The sequence below is a fragment of the Antedon bifida genome, chromosome 1 (assembly GCF_963402885.1).
Source record: "Antedon bifida chromosome 1, ecAntBifi1.1, whole genome shotgun sequence".
Classification (NCBI taxonomy): Eukaryota; Metazoa; Echinodermata; class Crinoidea; order Comatulida; family Antedonidae; genus Antedon; species Antedon bifida.
In genome coordinates, this window is record NC_136226.1 from 20,069,377 (window position 1) to 20,091,413 (window position 22,037).

Consider the following 22,037-nt stretch of genomic DNA (forward strand, 5'->3'; position numbering starts at 1 on the left):
TTACTTGAACTTCATCATAAGGCAGAAAAAAATATTGCCATGAAAAGAAATTACCATGTTCAAATTGTTAATGAAATGGAGTGGAATTATAGAACACCTCTACTAGTATTGTAATGTAGATAGATTAATAATTCTAGGTATACACATTAAAAATTCTGTTTTACTGTTAACTTTATGGATAATTATTATTAAGAAAATGATACTGTATTTAATAGTAGAAGTGGAAATTAAGTAAACTATTATTGCCAGGGAAAGAAATACCATGTTTAAAGACACCTTCCCTACAATCTGTGACGTTTTGTAAAAATAATACATATATATTACTTTAAAAACATTAAACCAGGTCATTCCTTGTCTTAAATGTACGTTTTATGTTAAATTATGATAAAAAGTGAGAAACAATGCACTACCTAAGTAGCTCGCGGCGACTGACCTCTCGTGGATGGTCTTTAGGCCTAGCCTAGCTAGGCTTAGTTTTGTAGGCCTAGCTGGTAAACATCGGTAACGTACGAACATCGTACGCTAGCTATATACCTAGCCTGACGTATAGTTGCTGCATTAATTGTCAATTGTCATTCTATTTTTGCCAGACTCCGTTGATACAAATCGGGGAAAACCCGGTATTTTTGCTGAAAAGTTAGGAGTCTTCCATTTGTTTTGGCCTCACGATCCAAACTCAAGAATAATATTTAAGGTATTAAGATAACCCCAAAAAACATATTCCTACTAACACTGGGCAATTACCTACCTTACTATCCAGGTTAATAACTCTCTTGCCAGATGTTGTTCCATGTTCAAAGATTACATTATGAATGCCATCACTTAGAGATACATCCCATTGTGCAACAATATCCGACATATTTTTACCTACATTTAAGCGGCAATAAAATAATATATTAAGCAAACCAAATGAAACAACAATTCTCACATACGCATCACAAGCAAGGTTATCAAAGTATCGTTATCGGTAGATCCGACAAGCGCACATAGTAGAGTAGGTTAGGTGGGTGCATAGGCATAGAAAGAACGTATCATTTGTTAAATAAATACTCTATTACTAATTATAAACTATTTTAACTATTAATTTCTTTTCAGAAATAACATTTTTTACAATGATTTTCAAAGAGCACACATTCACAAACTTCTTGCAACCTGTAAAATAAACAAATATTGACCAGAACCAATAACCGCAAATACACTGGATGATTTTTATCGGAACCAAAATAAAACATGATTGATTTTACCATATTGAACACAAGACTATATCGGGGGATACAGGTCAACTCGTACCCATGCCAACTCGTACCCACATTTTGTCTTACTCATACCCAATATTTTGGCTCACTCGTACCCATCATGGACTGGTTTGTACCCATCATAGGCTGGCCCGTACCCATGTTTAATGCTATTTAAAGTATTTATAGTACATTTAAACCTAGTTTTTTACATTGTTAGATACCAATCATAATGATCGATATATAATGGCGAAAACTTCTGACCTAAAAAGTATATATGTACAGACTCATACGAAAAAAGCACAGCTTCCACCGTATTCAATTTGGGTATCCTAGCCAAGTTAATAATTGAGGGCACTGTTGTAGATGGAAGATGTCATTGGCTGCTTAGTCCTGTGTGATGAAGTCTTAAATTATTATAATAAGTAGGCCCATGCCTACTATATTTATTGCTGCATTCTATTTTTTTATGAATAAGTTATTAATATATTATTAAAATTTAATTGCCTTAAACAAACGTGTATATGATCATTTCACTGAATTATTTACAAAATAAATGGAAAACGATCATACGTCATTGTTGCGTTGTTTATTTGACAACTATAAATGCATGTTTTTTTTTTATAAAAGGGAAATCCTCAGTCAGCAAAAACACGTAGCTATTATAGAGGAAACATCTACAAAAATGTTTATCACCTAAACAAACTGTGTATCATCATTTTACTGAATTATTTAATAAAAAATATATGGAAAACGATCATGTCATTAATGCGTTTTTGACACACCCTATAAATGCGTAGGGAAATTCCGGTCAGCAAAAACACGTAGCTGTTATAGCTAAATTGCCTTAAACAAACGTGTATATGATCATTTCACTGAATTATTTAATCAAAAAATATATGTAAAACGATCATATGTCATTACTGCGTCGTCTATTTCAACACCCTATAAATGGATGTTTTTTTTTTTATAAAAGGAGAATTCCGGGTCAGCAAAAACACGTAGCACGAAATCTACGAGTAATTTGTACCACATAGCCCTCCTGCAGGTTTTTTGCTTAAAACAGGGAGTTGTTAATTCAAACAATCTTATATACCAGTAAAATGTACAATGTGTTTTTATTGAATCTAAATAGAAATATATATATTATAAAAATTGATAACTTGTATAAAAATGATACGTAATGGTACTTTACCTCTGCTTAATTGAATTGTAATATGTACTGTACATTACTATACTAAAACAGTAAAATGATTTTTCTAAATTAAATGTTCTCTACGTAATAAAAGACACAAACGTACGTTCTCTATTATACAGATATTGCCTGCTTAGAGGTGGCCTGCTGGGTTGGGTGAAGCTAGGCTAGGCCTCCTATAGTATTTGTATTGTATGTATAACAAGCCTGCCTAGTCACCTTACCTTGCGAAGAATAATATACAGATAATTACTAATTAATGATTCCTTGGCAATAAAATATTCACTTAGGCCTAGGTCGTTTAAATTAACAGAAGAATTTCCATCAATAAGCCTATTAATAATAATATTATAATCAGGTAGGCCGAATAAACAATTCGTCTTCTTCTCTTCGAGGAGCCGAATCACTGGATGTTCAGCGCGTACTAGTTACTAGGTTACTACCGTGAGTATTGACCAATCACAAACGGTGTTTCATCGCATTTAGGGAGGACTAATAACAAATGAGGGCGCTATGTATGCATAGCTTAAATAGTTTAGAATATTAATTTCTTCAAGCAAGTTCCGTGGCGCAGCGGTTGAAGCGTTGTCTTGTGATGGAGTGACAATTTAATCGGGAGTTCAAGACCCACTAGATGACTTGTTTATTTATCGGCAAATGCGAGTGTTGCCACACGAAAATTACACAGTCAATATCATCGTACTCGAGAATTTATATGATTAATGACAGGGACACGATAATTACGCGAAAATTACTCAGTCAATATCATCGTTCTCGAGGATATATACGATTTACGATCCTCGCAGCGGTAGTCATGTGATGCAATTTCAACCAATCACGTTCACATATTTACATGTAATATAAAAATATATTATATTTAAATGAATGTTAACAAATAAATATGGCTAATTAAACAATGTTTACAATCAATGGTCATTTTTATTGGCACACATTTCTCTGAAACCTGTAAAATAAAAATAAAAACAATTTAAATATATTATAACTAGATTTAATTCGTCACTAACGAATTATAGGTTATATGCATTGATTTAAATAAAGATAATTGATTTTTTAAAAGATATATTGATTGATTGATTTTCTCAGAATCTTTATTTATGATAGGATCTTGCTAATGCAAATACAATTATCACAATCCGATCAAAGATCCCTCTGCGTGATGATTACTGCCTCTCCGCTGAAAAGTCTGCCGACATTTCCGCTTGGGCTGCTCCGTAAATCTCTTTTACCAGTTTCTTCCAATCGGATCTTTCATCGGCTAGTTCTTTAAGTTGTTTGATGTCTTTCTTGGTTTTCAATTGTCCGGGATACTTGATGTTTGTGTTCTGCTTATGTCGTTGCTGAGAGTTATTGGTAGGGTGGTTCTCGGTCTTCCTCGAAATTTTATATTGGTAGTGTTGCTGAAATAATAGCTTATTGCTGTGTTGGCTGGTGTACATGGGTCTTGTCTAAGTATGTGACCCAATAGTCTCCATCTTGCGTCGACTATTTCTAACGAAATTGGTTTTGTTTCTGTCCTGTATAAATTTATGTTCGATATCCTGTCTGGGAATATCCCTCTGCGTATAATGTCATAAACCACATTTGCTACATAATAACATGGAGAAAAAGATACTTTTTATCTAGATGTCATTGTAAATCATATGTATAATCATACACTAAGAAATAAAACAAATACAAACAATACGGATAATAAAAAAAAAATCTTATTTCGTTTCCCAAAGTGAGACTCGATCTCGGTACCTTGAATGCCATAGACGTGAGCACAGACCACCGAGCCATACACAACTGACTAAAAGTTAAAGAAAGATGCCTGCATGTATTTACTACTATGCAGTAACCACTTTGGTGCAGATAGATTATTACATACCACAATGAATTATAATGTTTTACTATGATGACATCTTTAAAAATTTAAAAAAAATGATACACTGTCAAACTATATACTTTCAACTTTAATATATGAACATTTTAAGGAAGAAAGTTAATGTTAAGTTTGTTATTTCGGCCTAAGAAAATGTCATAATTTGTTTGATTGTCGAAATTAATTTTTAAAATTTAATATGCAATTAATGATGACTTAATCAACTTTTATTCTCTTAATTTCATAATAAATCATTACATGATGATACATAGGCCTACACTTCAAGAAAATGAAATGAAAAATAGGTGTTCCCGAGCATTCTGACGATCTATATTAATTTTAAAATTTAGCATATTTTCACCATTTTGTTAACTTACACATGCGTAGCCTGTCACTTTTGACGTGCTCGTATAACGCAATTTCCAGTTGAAAAGTTAATAAAATACGATGATATTATTAAAGAAAGGTTGTAAAACAGAAATCTGGCAAAAAGAGTGCATATTAATGTTTGACGCGCAGTGCGCGCGCAAAAATATGCGCACTCATGGCAATTTTTTAAACAATATTGAAAATTTTAAGCGCGTGTACGCATGTACAAGTCGCACTTTATATTTCATCAAAACAATATTTTTTTAAATTATAATTAACGATGTATAAGACGCACTTTATATTTCATCAAAACAATATTTTTTTAAATTATTAATATTATTGTAATAATATATTTTGTTATATCTACAACGGCGTCCTTTATTTAGATTTTTTCTTAGCTAGGCTCAGCCGCGCCCAGCCTCAACAAGAATGGAAGTCCCCCATTCCGTCAGTTCTTTCTAACTTGTTATTCCTGAGGTTCGCACCCGCAACATCGAGTGCATCACCGTGTGTAATACGTGTGTGTGGGCTAGCCTTTTTCGAGAGGGAGCACAGACAATCTTATTTGATTAGTATCTATGTATCCAAGTGTGTACGCTAGGTCCATGCTATAATCAACTGGAGAATATACTAGTTGAATACAGTACACCAAGAAGGGCTCGCGCTGGGGGGTACGGCGGTCGGGCGTATATATAACTATAATACTATTCCAATCGTAAACGTTTAAAAATGAAATCCCTAAATTAAAACAGCTCCTGGCCATAATGAACAAATCTTTTCATCATATTTAGTATTACATCACGCTAAAATGCCTTGAAAACTAGGCAGAAGCAGGTTGCCGTTACGTTAATACATAATAATAATAATAAAAAACTTTATTTAATCACGGTAACACTTGTTCACCTCAATGGTGTTTTTCGACAAGGCCGTAAGACATTATACACTATTTAGCAATTAAACAATTAACAACAAGAGTTTAACTTGACAATGACAATGACACTTAATACTAAAGATATTAATTAAATTATTAATAAGGATTTAACCAAAAACTGAAAATCTTAATTTACACATCTACATCAATATTAAATTACAGTATTAAAACAAATTAGAATTTTAAAATTTGTAAAATCCAAATCGTACAAAAGAGTGAACACCAATATTAACATTAAGAAAGTAATTACTTACAAATAAATGCTCTAACATATTAACCTTATTGAATTGAAAATCTTAAATACATTTCTGACATCATATAATTTGAACTATAGTATACTTAAATATAATGGTAATCATACATTTTTTAATTTTAATTTAAAATTAAAAGATGTTTTTACATTTTTTATGTCATCACTTAGTTCATTCCATAATTTAGCACCTCTATAAGACAGGCTCCGTTTTTTATAGTCCGTTCTAGGTTTAGGTAGCATTAGTTGATCTTGAGATCTTGTGTCATAATGATTTTCTTTGATATGAAATCTGTTTATTAGGTAAGTTGGTGCTAAATTATTGGTAATTTTGAACATAGTGATGGCTTCATTTATATACAAACGTTTCTCAAGATTATCAAAGTTAAGGCTGTGCAAGGCTTCACTACTAGAATCACTTCTACTCTTCTTAGTTATTATTTTGGCAGCTCTGTTTTGCATAACTTGAAGTTTGTTACTTTGTAGTTGGTTTGAACGTCCCCAGACAACATGGCAGTATTCAAAATAGGGAGCAATTAACGATTTGTACATTGTACATTGAGTATTTTTTGGTAAAATAGAATTTGCTTTTTTGAGGTAGTAAAGTCCTTGCAGTGCCTTACCTTTTACATAGTCAGTATGTTTATTCCAAGAGAGATTATCAATATCATCAATAATCACACCAAGGTGTTTACAATGTTTGACACGATTTAGCTTTTGACCATCAATATTTACATTTAAATCATTAATTTTTGAAGTTTTTTGTGAAGTACTTATAATCATATATTCAGTTTTCTGTACATTTAAACTAAGTTTATTTTTAATGAGCCAGTTTTTAATACTATTTAAGTCAACATTTAGAGCTTCAATTACATCATTAATATTGTCAGATGAGTAATGAATAGCTGTATCATCTGCATACATGGAAACGTTACTATTTTGTATATTTTGAGGCAGATCATTAATATAAAGTAAGAATAGTAATGGGCCTAGAATAGACCCCTGTGGAATGCCACAGGTACTTTTACATGTGCTTGACGAGACACCATTTACACTTGTAATATGATTTCTATCTAGCAGGTAGTGTTTTATCCAGTTTATTACATTATCTTGGAGATTGAAGGATTTTAGTTTTTTAAGTAGGAGCTCATGGTTTACAGTGTCAAATGCTTTTTTTAAATCAATCATTGCAATGCCTATATACTTTCCTTTATCAATGGATTCAAGCCACTCTTCAGTTAAATTAAAGAGAGCAAAAGTGGTTGAGTATCCTGGTCTAAAACCTGACTGATGCTCATATATCATATCATAGGAATGTAGATAGGAATAAATTTGGTCAAAGACTACTCTTTCAAGAATTTTAGAGAGAACAGGCAGAACCGAAATAGGTCTGTAGTTGCTTCTTTCAGTTTTATCACCACCTTTATATATGGGACAGATTTTAGCACTTTTCCATTTGGCAGGGAATGTTGATGTTGAGAGAGATAAATTTATTAAGTAGGTGAGTGGATACACAATAGAATCTTTTGCTACATTTATAAGGTAGGCTGGAAGCATATCATTTCCAGTCGCCTTTTTTATTGAGATAGAAGTTAATAGTTTATATACATATTCACAGTCAATATTTTCAAAGTTAAATTTTTCGGGATTTTCAACATTTGTGTTTTGTACAAAATCATCATTATTTACATTCGGAATTGTTTTAGCAAGGTTTGGACCCACATTAGAAAAATACTCATTTAAAGCATTAGCTATATCACTAGAATTAGACTGTGTACCACTCTCACTTTTCAGATTTGTTATATCAGTATTTTTACTTTTGCCAGGAACAATGAGTCTTATGTTTTCCCAGATCTTTTTGGGGTTTTTAGTATTAAGTTGATCTGAGAAGTAATCCTGTTTGCATTGTTTAATTTTTGAATTAACTTCATTTCTTTTTGCTCGATATTCATCCCATAAGGGTGCACTGTTCTTCCTTATGGCTTTCCGTTTTAATGCGTCTCTTTCTTGTATACTTTTTATCAGATCCTTTGTTAACCAAGGGCTTTGTTTATGCCTGACTCTTCTTTTTCTTAGGGGTGCATGTTTATTAGCCACTTTTATGAACTTATTTTCAAAATCTTCAAGGGCCTTATCAATGTTATCATGTTTTGAAATTTCCATCCAATTTACATTTAGCAGATCTAGTTAGTTATCCGCTTAGTAGCGGATAACTCCTTGTGATTGTAGTGGATCATTATTTTTTTTCTGTATTATTAGTTATCCGCATTCAGCGGATAACTCCTTGTAACTGTCCTGTTTCATCATCTTTTTTTTTTTTTTTTTCTGTATTCTTCTTTCTTTCTGTCATTTTTGTGTCACACGTAACTCAAAAACGTGTAAACATAACATTTTATAACTTTGTCAACATGTGGGCATTCACGTGAAGTTGTGCACCTGCTATTGTGAATGACGTCAGAGTTGCGCAACGTGACTTACGCGCGTTTTTATGAATTTCGCGTATTTAACATAGATCGAAAACCATATAACATTTTAATTTGAAACTTAGAAAAAGTTTAAGTTATATCTTGCGCTAACTGACTGTGGGAAAAAAATGACATGTTTCACACAAAGTTACGCGTGCACGCGCGTTTGAAATTTCAAAATGCGAAAAATCAATTTCTAATCAACTTTCTACGTGTTTCATGTCATTTTGAGCATGTAAAAAATTCCCACGCGCGCGCATTTTTTTACGCGCGCGGTGCGCACGTAGCGTTGAAAACAATTTTTTTCTCGTGATTTATGTTTTTCCAGCCTTTTCTAGTAATTTTACCAGCTTTTGAACAATTTCGATATAAAATTACGTCATACGGGCACGTCAAATTGGATAATTTACGTGCATTTTTTATTAAAAAGTTCAAAAAATCGTCAAAATTTGTCAAAATTATGCCCTTTTTTAAACAGTCGTAGTTCCTAAACTAAACGGTGAAAGTTATTTTTTTTGCATATTCTGGAAGTTGATGAGTTTTAGATTTTGGATCATGCGTTAATATGGCTAACCGGACATTGTGACGTCACCGTATGGCCACGCGAATATAAAATATAGGATTTTTGTATCTTTCATCATAGCGCATGACATTTAATAGACCGCATCTCCAATTATCTGTTTTCCATTTTTACCTAAATTTGTATATTATCTAGGTCAATCAACTATCTTTCGCATGAGTTAAAAATATTTTAATTTTTATGACGTCATCATGTCTAAAAATGTAAATAATGTGGGTCACTTATTTTCATCTTTACAGTAAATTTCAATCTGTTATAGCTCGTCAGAATAAAACGTGATAATCATGATTAAAACGTTTTCTGGAAGCTATTGGATTGTAGATACGAATTCATGTGAACATTTTGCCAATCGGATGTTGTGACGTCATCATATGGCCAGTTGAATAAAAAAAATCGTATTTTCATATTTTGCGTAATAGTTCATCACATTTAAAAGGGCGCGCATCTATATTTTACGTATTCAAATTTCTTCTACACGGTAATATGTGGTTGCTGAGATAATGTCCTTCCGAAATTGCTGTCTTAGTTTTTCATTTTGATACCGTCACCATGTTAAAAATAGGAATAACCGGGGGTCCCGTAATTTCACCTATTCTACACTGTATGTAATATGTATACAGATTATACTGTTTATACTGTATATACTATATGACACAAAATTGACAGAATTCAGCACTAACAACATATCATATTCTTCAGATCAGGTCATAATGCCATAATCTTTTTCTGTGTGCAAAAGTCTAACGTATGACGTGCACGTGGCGTTTGTCGTGCGGATAACTAACTCGTCAAAGTGACGAGTTACATGTCTAGTTCTTATTTCTTTCCCGTTTTTTTGTGGCTCACGTATCTCTAAAATGTGTAAACATAATATTTCATAACTTTGACAACATGTGGGCATTTACGTGAAGTTGTGCACCTCCTATTTTGAATGACGTCAGAGTTGCGCAACGTGACTTACGCGCGATTTTATGATTTTTTATGATTGATCATAGCTTAAAAACCAAGAGTAATTTTTTTTTTACCCTTTATGAAAATTTAAGTCATATCAAGGGCAAACTTTTAGTTAACTAAAAATGGCGTGTTTTACAAGAAGTTACGCGCGCACGCGCATTTAAAATTTTAAAATGCGCAAAATTAATTTCTAATCAACTTTTTACGCCGTTCATGACATTTTGCGCATGTCAAAATTTCCCGCGCGCGCGAACAATTTTACGCGTGCAGTGCGCACGCAACATGAAAATCATGTTTTTTTCTATTAAATTGTGATTTTCCAGCCTTTCCTAGTCATTTTTAAAAAGATTGACATCATTTCAAATTAAAATGACGTCATACGTACACGTTGATTTAGACCATTTGCATGCGTTTTAGTTGCAAAAGTTACAAAATATTGTCAAAATTATGCCTATTTTGAATCTATTATAGCTCCTCAGGATCAACCGTTACCCCCGAGTTTTTTAACTTAATATGTAAGCAGATATGTTGTAGATATGAATTCATGCAGAATTTTTTCCTTACGGATGTTGTGACGTCATCGTATGGCCACACAAATGTAAAAAATAGGATTTTTGTCTCTTTCGTTATTGCTCATCACATTCAATGGAGCGCATCACGCTTATCCGTCTTCCATTTTCTCCGAGATTTTAATATTATCTAGGTCAATCAATTTTCTTTCGCATGAGTTAAAAATATTTTAATTTTTATAACGTCATCATGCCTAAAAATTTAAATTACGTGGGTCATTAATTTTATCTTTACAGTAAATTTTAATCTGTTATAGCTCGTAAGAATAAAATGTGATAATCACGATTAAAACGTTTTCTGGAAGCTATTGGATTGTAGATACGAATTCATTTGAACATTTTGTCAATCAGATGTTGTGACGTCATCATATGACAAGTTTAATTAAAAAGGTCAAATTTTCATATTTTGCGTAATAGTTCATCACATTTAAAAGGGTGCGCATCTATATTTTATGTATTCAAATTTCTTCTACACGTTAATATGTTGTTCCTGAGATAATTTCCTTCTGAAATTGCTATCCAAGTGTTTCATTTTGATACCGTCGCCATGTTAAAAATTGGAATAAATGGCGGGTCCCGTAATTTCACCTATTCTACACTGTATGTAATATGTATACAGATTATACTGTTTGCATGTATATGCTATATGACACAAAATTGACAGAATTCAGCACTAACAGCATATCATATTCTTCAGTTCTTGTCATAATGCCATAATCTTTATCTGTGTGCAATATTCCAACGTATGATGTGAACGTGGCGTTTGTCGTGGTGCGGATAACTAACTCGTCAAAGTGACGAGTTTCATGTCTAGTTTGAAATTAGTTTCGTCAAGGTTTTTGTAATTTCTATTTGTTTTATACCTATGGTTATTAACACTTTTCTTTTGTTTACCAATTACAGCATAAATAATAGAATGGTCACTTATACCACTATGTAATACACCAGCATTGCTTACTTTTTCTGTATTAGAGACATATGTGGGCAGTTTTGAAAAAAATGGCTCCAAATTGGGACATATTGATTTTTTTTTCTGAAAATGAAAGTTGCATATATTTCTACCATTTATGTCTTATTATGTTGACACAAGGTTAAATTCTAGGGAACAAATCAAGGATCTGACAAAACAATTTGATTAACCTTTTTTTTTACATGTTTAATAAAAAAAACAATTTTATTTTTTGAGAAAAATATGTAAACACTTCTTTTGATTTTCATAAGTATTTATTAGTATTTACAATATTTGTAAGTTTCAACTGTCAGTATACTAATTGGATAACAGAAAAAATACAATTTTGTTTACATACAGTAGAAAAAAGTAGAAAAAATAAAATAAATATTAAAAAAAAATCATATGTTTTAAAACCAGTATGCTAAAAGTTTTTATTTTTCAAATAATCTGTTGTACAGAAGCTTGTAACTATTTTTTAAAATGACAACTTGGTAAAACCAATAAATACTGAAAGTTTGGACTTCATATGACAGGGTATGGCAATACAGTGTTCCGCTATTGAAATGCTATACAGTACATTGCTCTGTGGGGTGTTACACTCCTGACATTAGTATTTACTATTTTAGCATGGTTATGAGAGCACAACAAGTCCCTTCAAAATCATGAGGTAGACATAATAGTGGTAAAAAAGATGTGTGTTTACACAAACATTACAATTCTAATGGGAAATACTGTACTAATACAAACTAGAATTTAATTCGTCACTTTGACGAATTATAGGTGATCATTTTTATCATTTTAATGAAATTAACATTTTTTAAACATGCACGTACGTTAACATACCATCATAAAAAGTTGATGTACGCCATCCTATGACATGATGCATATACACTTATAGCGCTGAGTTGTACCTATTATGTGTCATATACAATATGTACAGTATATACTGTATATCTATATACAGTGTAGCATAGGTGAAATTATGGGACCCACATCATGTTCTAATTTTTTGGTATGATGGAATTATCAAAATAAACTCGAAGATGACAATTTCGAAAGATAATGAATTGAGCAAATAAATATAAGAATTGGAAGAGAATTTGGCACGTAGAAGCGCTGTGCGCGCTCTTTGAAATTTGTATAACTTTGACGAAAAAGATGAAAAAAATACTTTTTAACTTCAACTGGCCATATGTTAACGTCACAACATCCGATAGGCTTAATTTTTATAAGAATTCATATCTACATTTCATCAGCTTTCATAATAAATTATAATTATCAAGGTAACCTTTAATTCTGAAGATCTGTAAGATATTCAAATTTACGGCGAAGGTGAAATTACACGACCTACGTTATTCAAGTTTTTACGCGTGATGACGTCATCAAAATAAAAAAAGTGGCAGGTCATGAGAAAGTCAATTAATTGAGCAATCACATACTAAAATTTGAGCAAAAATCAGGCACAAATTATTAGAGATGCGTTCTATTGAATGTGATAAAATATGACAAAAGAGAAAAAAAACTTAATTTTAAATTGAAGTGGCCATTTGATGACGTCACAACATTTTGTACGTCAAATGTGTACATGAATTCATATCTACAACTCAATGGCTTCCCGAATAAGTTTAAAAAAATGGGGGTCATCTTGCATTCTGAAGAGTTATTTTCATTTTAAAAATGCCTTATTTTTTACCATTTTCAGCACTTTGATGCAATTAATTTGCGCATTTTGTCATTTTTAACGTGCTCGTATAGCGTTATCTTAAGTTGGAATGGACTCAAAATCGGTGAATGTACTAAGAATTGTGAGTAGATTGTGATTTATACATCAAATTTTATTTTTTACGCGTTTTAAGAATCGCGTGCGCAAAAACGTGTTTTTGCGCAGTAATTTTTTGAAACGCGCAAATGGCCTAATTCATGCTCTAAATTGATCAAAACTTAATTTTGAGCGTTCTAAATTTTTAACGCGCGATTTCACGTGCATGACATTGAAACGCGCAACTTTTTATTTGCTAATATTTTTACCGTTGACCTGAAGTTTACGTGTAGTGAATTTCATTAATATGTGATAATGAATTATGGAAATATGATTGATAATGTGATTTCACAAAATGGCGTATAAATGACGTCACGGTTGAGTGATCACGCTGAAAAGCTTATTAGGATTAAGTTACAGTATTTGAAAGATATTGTGAAATTTTTGTGATCATTGACATATAACTTTTTGAGATATTTGTTACACAAAATAGTGTACAGAAAGAAGAAGAAGAAGAAGAATAAAGATTTCATACAATAACAATAGGTGATCATTTTATTCTAAATGATCACCTAATAATCGCAATTCTAATATAGTTTAACCATGTTACACTCCTGACATTTTGGGGTAGTTGATAGGCAATTATGAACCATTCATTCATTAAATTGATAACTGCATTCAATATCATATTTTTGAGTGCCACAACAACTACTGTCAACATTTAAGAAAGAAAAATGGCTTAACTTCCTACCTTATTTAATATTCTTAATATTTTTTCCAAATATTGCAATTTGTCCTCGTTTTTTAAAAAGTGGTTTATTAATGTCATATCAAATATTTTAAGTAACGTATACAAGATAAATGTCATCATGATTGCTTTTTTTTAAGTTTATACAATTTACTTTTTCAGAATATGCATCTGCCAGTTAAATTTGAGGAGTGGTTTTAGTGTACTAGATCATTGAAAATGCATATGCATTTTTTCATGTCCAAATAAAGTGTTACACTCCTGACCATTTCTGCATCATAATCGGGCATAATATTTTTTTGCAAACACATAAGAAGATAATCTTTTGACACAAAAATAGTATTATGTTTGCACATATTTCAGAATAATTCTCTAATCTGGAAATGGCTTCAATTTAGTTATACTAGGCAAAAACTTTGTTGATATTTTGTTTAGCGTTACACTCCTGACATACACCATTATGCCATCTGTAGCAGACATAATCCAAAATATGTTTTAACCTTTTTTATTTTTGGCTACTTAGTAGCACATACTACTATACTAAATTGGTATATTTAAATTAAATACAGCATACAAGTTTTACATTTTTGATGCAACGTCAATGTTACACTCCTGACATTTTAGGGTAGTTGATAGGCAATTATGAACCATTCATTCATTAAATTGATAACTGCATTCAATATCATATTTTTGAGTGCCACAACAACTACTGTCAACATTCAAGAAAGAAAAATGGCTTAACTTCCTACCTTATTTAATATTTTTTATATTTTTTCCAAATATTGCAATTTGTCCTCGCTTTTTAAAAAGTGGTTTATTATTGTCATATCAAATATTTTAAGTAACGTATACAAGATAAATGTCATCATGATTGCTTTTTTTTAAATTTATACAATTTACTTTTTCAGAATATGCATCTGCCAGTTAAATTTGAGGAGTGGTTTTAGTGTACTAGATCATTGAAAATGCATATGCATTTTTTCATGTCCAAAAAAAGTGTTACACTCCTGACCATTTCTGCATCATAATCGGGCATAATATTTTTTTGCAAACACAAAAGAAGATAATCTTTTGACACAAAAATAGTATTATGTTTGCACATATTTCAGAATAATTCTCCAATCTGGAAATGGCTTCAATTTAGTTATACTAGGCAAAAACTGAAAGGAGCCATTTTTTTCAAAACTGCCCATATGTGATCTATCAAAGTGGATGTACTGCTTGTAATTCGTGTAGATTCAGTAATTATCATTTTTAAATGGTGATTTGTAGTTATCTCATTTAATCTATTTGTGTAACATGAAGGAGTGCTTGCGTTAATATCACAATTCAAATCACCAATTACAATTAGTTCATTGTTTGTGTATGTACTTTCTATATCATTAAGAACATGTTCAAATATTTCAAATAAATTTATACTTGAATTAGGCGGGCGATACCAGGCTAACAAGATTATTGGCTTCATTTTTGGTTGTGTAATTTCAATAGCAATTAATTCTAGTTCAGGTTTCATTAAATTTTCTTTAATTTTATATGTGAAGCCACCATTTTTATTAACATATAATGCAACACCACCACCTTCACGATTACGGTCCTTCCTAAAGATATCATACCCATTGATTGCAATGTCATTATTATTAATTTGATTATTAAGTCGTGTTTCATTTAGTACAAAAATATCAATTTTGTTGTTTTCTAAAAGAAATTTAAATTCATCGAACTTACCAGGGAGAGTTGCAATGTTTAGACCTGCTATGTTTAAACCTTTATCATTAAATATTTTACATTTTTCGGTGAATATGTCACTTTTATCAAGGCACGAGTCCACATCAGAGAGTTCATTATTGTCCATATTATTGTTATTGGTTTTTTCCACGTTTGGAATTTCTTCTACGGCGATTTCATCGTTGCCAGGCTCTCATTGTTGTGTGTTATAATATTCACAGAGTTATACTGGATACATATACATTTCCTGAGATCCTTGCAATTAGGTTGGATGTAAGGTTGTGGAAGTCATTCTTTAAGTTTGTGATATTAAAATCATCGCTACAGCAATCATTGGTTCCAACGTGCAGTATGATATTCTCTATATCCGACATATCGTCTTCTGACACTAATTTAAACAGTTGGGATGTAGTGGCTCCTCGATGTGTTTTGATAGAAGTGTTTAATAGTCCCCTTGTTTTGACATGCTTGACCATAGAGTCACCAATTATCAGATTTCTTCGCTTTGAGGAAAGTTCAGGTTCATCTTTAGGTTGGCAAACATATGTCACATTTAAATTGACATCTTCGGCATCATCATTTAAAGCATCATATTGGTTGGCAGTGGGCAGAGGTGTATAGGAACGAACATTATCATTCACATCAGATGATTTGCACAGACTTGATTTGGCAGATTCACTTGGAATTTTGTTGGCTTCGACAGGCTTGGTGCAATTAATTTGGTTTTCACTTGGTGATTTATCATTTAGTTTGAGCAGAAGGAAGCTTACAGTAAGTTCAAGAGTGTTAATCCTACTTTTGAGTTCTTTAAGTTCTTCTGATTTTGTTTCAACCATTTGCATAGGTGTTCCTCTAGGTTGATTTGTGATACTAGGAGTAGATGACATTATTTCATGATCCATGAATCCATAAAAACTTGACTCATCCATAACCGAATTAAAGACGCTTGGTAGACTTAGGTCGGCAACACTACTGTAGGTAGGCTCAAATTGGCCAGGTCTAGGCCTTCAAAAACAGTATCCATGATGAACTGAATGCTGGTGTGGTCGTGATGACTCAGTTTGTGAAACAAAAGACAGGGCCTAGCTTATCTAGCCCTATTGAATAGAACAAAGAAGCTTTCCAAGAGGTGCTAAGACTTGTTTATCTCTTCAAGTTGGTTTCTAAGTTTGACTTCACCTTAGCCTAGGATTAGACTAAAAATTTTACCTTAAAAGTCCAAAAAATGGTTGGATCAGTATCCTTGTATAATCAGCAAACAGATAATATTAGATTTAATGATGAATTCCAGCACTTTAGGTGATATATAATTTATGATTACTGTGCCATTTAAGAGACTTCCATTCCATTCAGAGATATACAATATACACTGTAGCTAGGCCCTAGGCCTACTCTTAGTACTAGGCCTTACCTTAAAAAGCCCAGGCCTAGCCAACGAGGTGTCGATATGTACAATCTGTGTGGTGAGGCAATAATGTTCGGTGTATAAGACACACCCTTAATTTAGAGGTCAAATTTGCGTGTCAAAAGTGCGACTTATACACCGAAATATACGGTAAGCCAAATAATGGGTACGAGTAAGCCAAATACTTGGGTACGAGTAAGCCAAATAATTAGGTATGAGTTTGCATGGGTACGGGTTGGTTTGGATACGAGTAAGCCAAAGTGGGTACGAGTTGACCAATTATTTGGGTACGTGTTGGTTTGGGTACAAGTTGCCTAGCGCTAAGACGATCAGGCCCAGCAAATAAGACGATCGGGACCACATTTTCTGGGCCCGATCGTCTGAAAACCCATCTGTAGTAGGCTGGACGGGTGCTGGTCAACCCGTACCCAAACCAACCCGTACCCATGCCAACTTGTACCTAATTATTTGGCTTACTTGTACCCAAGTATTTGGCTTACTCGTACCCATTATTTGGCTTACTCATACAATTGGCTTAATTACTTACCGATTTTGCTGTGTGAATAATAATGCATGATAATGCATTAACCTATTGATTCTGTCAGAATCTTTATTTATTTATTTATGTGGTTATGTTTTCAAGGTGCGCAATCAAAAATTACTCAGTCCACGCGCGACTTAACGAAATCACATTTGTAATCGTATCTTCACAAGCATGAATCACAATTGAACAAAATTTGGTACTCATAAATTTCAGGTCATATTTCATCATGACAATACAATTACGTGCGTAGCGCATATAACGCATGTGTACGCGCGCTTAACATTTTCAAAATTGTCAAAATTTATTTTCGATGAAATTTAGAGTACGCTTCAGGCAATTTTAAGTGTTTAAAAAATTGCCATGAGTGCGCAGATTTTTGCCCGATTTCTGTTTTACAACCTTTCTTATTGTCATTTGTAAACATAAAAAACATTTACATTGAAATGAATTTGAACGGTTTCGGCTAACAGCAAATAAATAGAACTTAAACTACGTGGTGGAACTATCCCCCGCCGGACACCATCCCAGTATTTCTAAAACTGGTTTCGGGGTTGGTAAAAAACTAAACCCCGCCGGACACCATTCTGGAATTTCTAGGTTTCGGGGTTGGTAAAAAACTACATATACAAAATTACATATATTTGATCAAGTAAATATTATTTCTATTTAGATTCAATAAAAACATTATGTACATTTTATTGGTATATAAGATTGTTTGAATTAAGAACTCCCTGTTTTAAGCAAAAAGCCTGCAGGACGGCTATGATATCGAATTACTCGTAGATTTCGTGCTATGTGTTTTTGCTGACCGGAATTCCCCTTTTATAAAAAAAACATGCATTTATTTGGTGTCAAATAGATGACGTAGTAATGACGTAGGCCTATGATTGTTTTCCATATATTTTTTTATTAAATAATTCAGTGAAATGATCATATGTACATTTTATTGGTATATTATAAGATTGTTTGAAAATTAAGAACTCCCTGTTTTAAGCAAAAAGGTGGCAGGAGGGCTATGGGGTCGAATTACTCGTAGATTGCGTGCTACGTTTTTTTTATTTTTTATTTTATTCAATCGAAACCAACAGCGATATTTACCGCCACTAACAGGTTTGATACAAACAAAGCCAGGACTGTTTAAAGAACCTTGATTGGTCCTGTCACGACAAATAATTATGGTCCGGTGCCAAAATCGGTCCGGCCGGACCAGTTTTGGCTCTAAATAGTTGGCCAAAAGTAGTCCGCCACTGCCAAAATCGGTCCGGGTTTTTCTTTTGTCAATTTTATTAAAATTCTAGGCCTATGACTTGTTTTAAGTGGTTTTTGTCTAGAAAAAATATCCAATAGTGAGTATATCTCATTCAATAAATGCACAAAATTAACAATTTTGCAAAAAACAAAGACCTTGTCCAACAACGGATTTCGTCCAAATTTCAGACTGTCCCACATTCACGTGAATGTGTATGGGACGCCTATATTGCCTTTTACACCTGCTATTCTTAAACAGTGATATTATGAGCGCAATGAACAACGTTTATACGTTTGTTTAACAAGATAGAAGATATATTTAGTGTCAATTATGGAAATAAGAAAGGAAAATTGTTTTTTCCTGATTTTAAAACTATAGTAAATATACATACCTAGATGGAAAAAAAAACCAAAAAGGGTTAAAATATAAGGTTGCACAATTAATGAATCATAGGTCAGGGAGTTTTTGAAGTTTAGTTAAAATTACATACTAAACATGTGCCCAGAGGACACTTGCGTTTATTAAAACCGTGTATGGATGTGCATACAGAACACGTACAGTGTTAATTTTTATCAATATAAACATTACCAGTAGAGTAAAATTGCGATCATATTGTGACTATACTAAACTCTTTCTTATTTGCGACCAATTTGTCACACCATATTTAAGCAAGGTCGGGTCATATTTAGCGGCCAAAAGCAGTCCTGCCACCCGGACCAGTTTTATCCAGGCCGGACCCAATTTGGCAACCAAAATCGGTCCACAGGACCGATTTTCCATTCCATTCCGTTCCATTATAGGCCTAGCCTAGTTTATAATTGATTTCTACTAGCCTTGACCTAGGCCTAGGCCTATATCATATGACGTTACAGTAGCCTACTACTACTAGCTAAACCGCTAGGTAGGCCTATAGGCTAGGCCCTAAGTAATTTCTAATGTTCGGCTAACCCAGGCCTAGAGAACGTAGGCCTGGCAGTGGTACTACTTTACAGTTACCTTCAAAACAAAGGGATCAAAGTTGTACTCTGTAGGCTGTCCAGGTCATTTGTGTGTGAATGAGTATTCGATTATATTCTTGGTTGTTGTGTTGGTCCCGTTTTGTGTTGTGTTGTCGTCGTTGCTATGACATTTTCTCGAATCCAGGACGATTCGGCCCGCATTGAGACGATTCGGTCCACTTTTGGGCCGAAGAAACGTATCACTCACACACTAGCCTAGGCCTAGGGGTAACGGGACGATTCGGCCCTGAGACGATTCGGCCCGGGACGATTCGGCCCTGGGACGATTCGGCCCAGGACTATTCGGCCCGGGACGATTCGGCCCTGAGACGGTTTACGATGAAATCGGTCGCGTCTGAAATCGGTCGCGTTTGAAATCGGTCGCGATAAAATCAACTTCCGGTATTATGTATGACGCGCCGCTAGAGCTATACTTTTGATGAAATCGGTCGCGTTTGAAATCGGTCGCGCTATTTTGTATGGATCGAGCGGGATGCATTGCTAGAGCGGGATATACAGTACATTTTTCGTTTATAATTGATATTTTTTAGGAACTACATTATTTATGTGGATATTTTTTACTTGGTTAATAAATATTTATTATCAATCATTAAATTAATTTTTTTTTTGTATTTCACAGGTCTCGGAGAAGGACTGTGTCTGTTCAAAATGGCCATTTCTAAACACGTTTAAATATTATATTAGGCATATGTTATATTAGGCATATAATAATTTACCTCTATTTATAATGTACTGTAATTAATATATTATATAGAGAATATACGTCTGTCGTATCTTTTATTATGCAAACAATTACGTAAAAGAGAACAATTTATTTAAAAACAATAATTTTTACAATATAGCTCGTAAAGCCAGCGTATCCATTTTTATACTTATACATACTGTGACAGATTATATCATATCCATGTCGTTAACATACTATTCGATCACCTTATTTTTATTTCTATTTTATTTCTCCGTTATGTAGGATACTATTAAGTGTATAATGATTATTGTTGAGGCAAATTACGTGTATATTTTTATTTCTAATGTTTAAAATAGATTTTAGTAAAATGTGATCGTGCAGTACAGCTGTTTCCTCTAACAATACGTTATTTTGCTGACGGGGTTTCCCCTTTTTAAAAAACACGCACTTGTTAGTGTGTCAAATCATGGACAAAAGTACGATCGTTGTCCATGGCGAGGTAAAGATGACGTCTATTACTAATAACCATCCATACGTTTGAAACGTCTATAGGCCTCCTGCACGTGTTTTTGTGAAACGATCCAATGAGCTATAGATGCTCGACGCGATTATGAGATCATGTTCATTCATTCATTCATTCTTTATTTAGCCTTTAAAATCGAAATACATTTAAAACATAGGTAACCAAATCAAGACACGTGGAAATCTAAGGAGGCAAGGATAAGCAAAAGCAATTAAAATCGCTGTAGTTCACAGGCTTGCTTATCCATAATAATTCCGAATAAAGCACTTTTTCTATAATTTGACAGTATGATTTATATATAATTTACGTATATACGTCGGCGATACTATAGATTTTAATTTGAATATCTTTTATTTCTTCATTTATAATAATCATTTAATGTAAATAATTAAGTAAGTGCAACTCAGTGTCTCACATTCATACCCCGTTCGTAAATATAAATGTTTAAATATCAGTGCAGTTACCTCTTTGAGAATCGTGTCCACCTTTATTATCCATACATTATTATTCTCACATCTATCATTGTACATCATAGTCCTACTGTAGGCCGGTAGATTGATTTATAACGGCATATCTATTTTTATACCTCCATGTATTATCTATATATTTTATTAATATCCTAAAACCATACGTAATTGTTTGCATTGCATAATAAAAGACACGACAGACGTATATTCTCTATATAATATATTATTTACAGTACATATAAATAGAGGTAAATTATTATATGCCTAATATAATATTTAAACGTGTTTAGAAATGGCCATTTTGAACAGACACAGTCCTTCTCCGAGACCTGTGAAATACAAAAAAAAAAATAATTTAATAGTTGACAATAAATATTTATTAACCAAATAAAAAATATCCACAAAAATAAACTAGTTCCTAAAAAATAGCAATTAAATCTATATAAACGAAAAATGTATATCCCGCTCGCGCGCTCGATCCATACAAAATAGCGCGACCGATTTCAAACGCGACCGATTTCAAACGCGACC

The 22,037-nt window shown here is 32.9% G+C and overlaps 1 protein-coding gene across 4 annotated transcripts in view; it reads right to left on the reverse strand.

Moving 5' to 3' along the window:
- The window catches only part of LOC144845038 (fas apoptotic inhibitory molecule 1-like), a 40,334-nt gene extending 20,389 nt beyond the window's left edge, over positions 1–19,945 (reverse strand). The window contains exons 1-3 of one of the 4 annotated variants that reach the window (XM_078702198.1): positions 19,803–19,945; positions 1,112–1,152; positions 749–867 (exon numbers count right to left, since the gene is read on the reverse strand). In XM_078702198.1, coding sequence (XP_078558324.1) covers positions 749–859 — 111 coding nt within the window. In that variant the 5' untranslated portion in view covers positions 860–867; positions 1,112–1,152; positions 19,803–19,945. Of the gene's footprint in view, positions 1–748; positions 868–1,111; positions 1,273–19,802 lie in introns of those variants that run through there. The other 3 variants (XM_078702190.1, XM_078702183.1, XM_078702175.1) reach the window with 3 other exon arrangements.
- Positions 19,946–22,037: the final 2,092 nt, after the last annotated feature.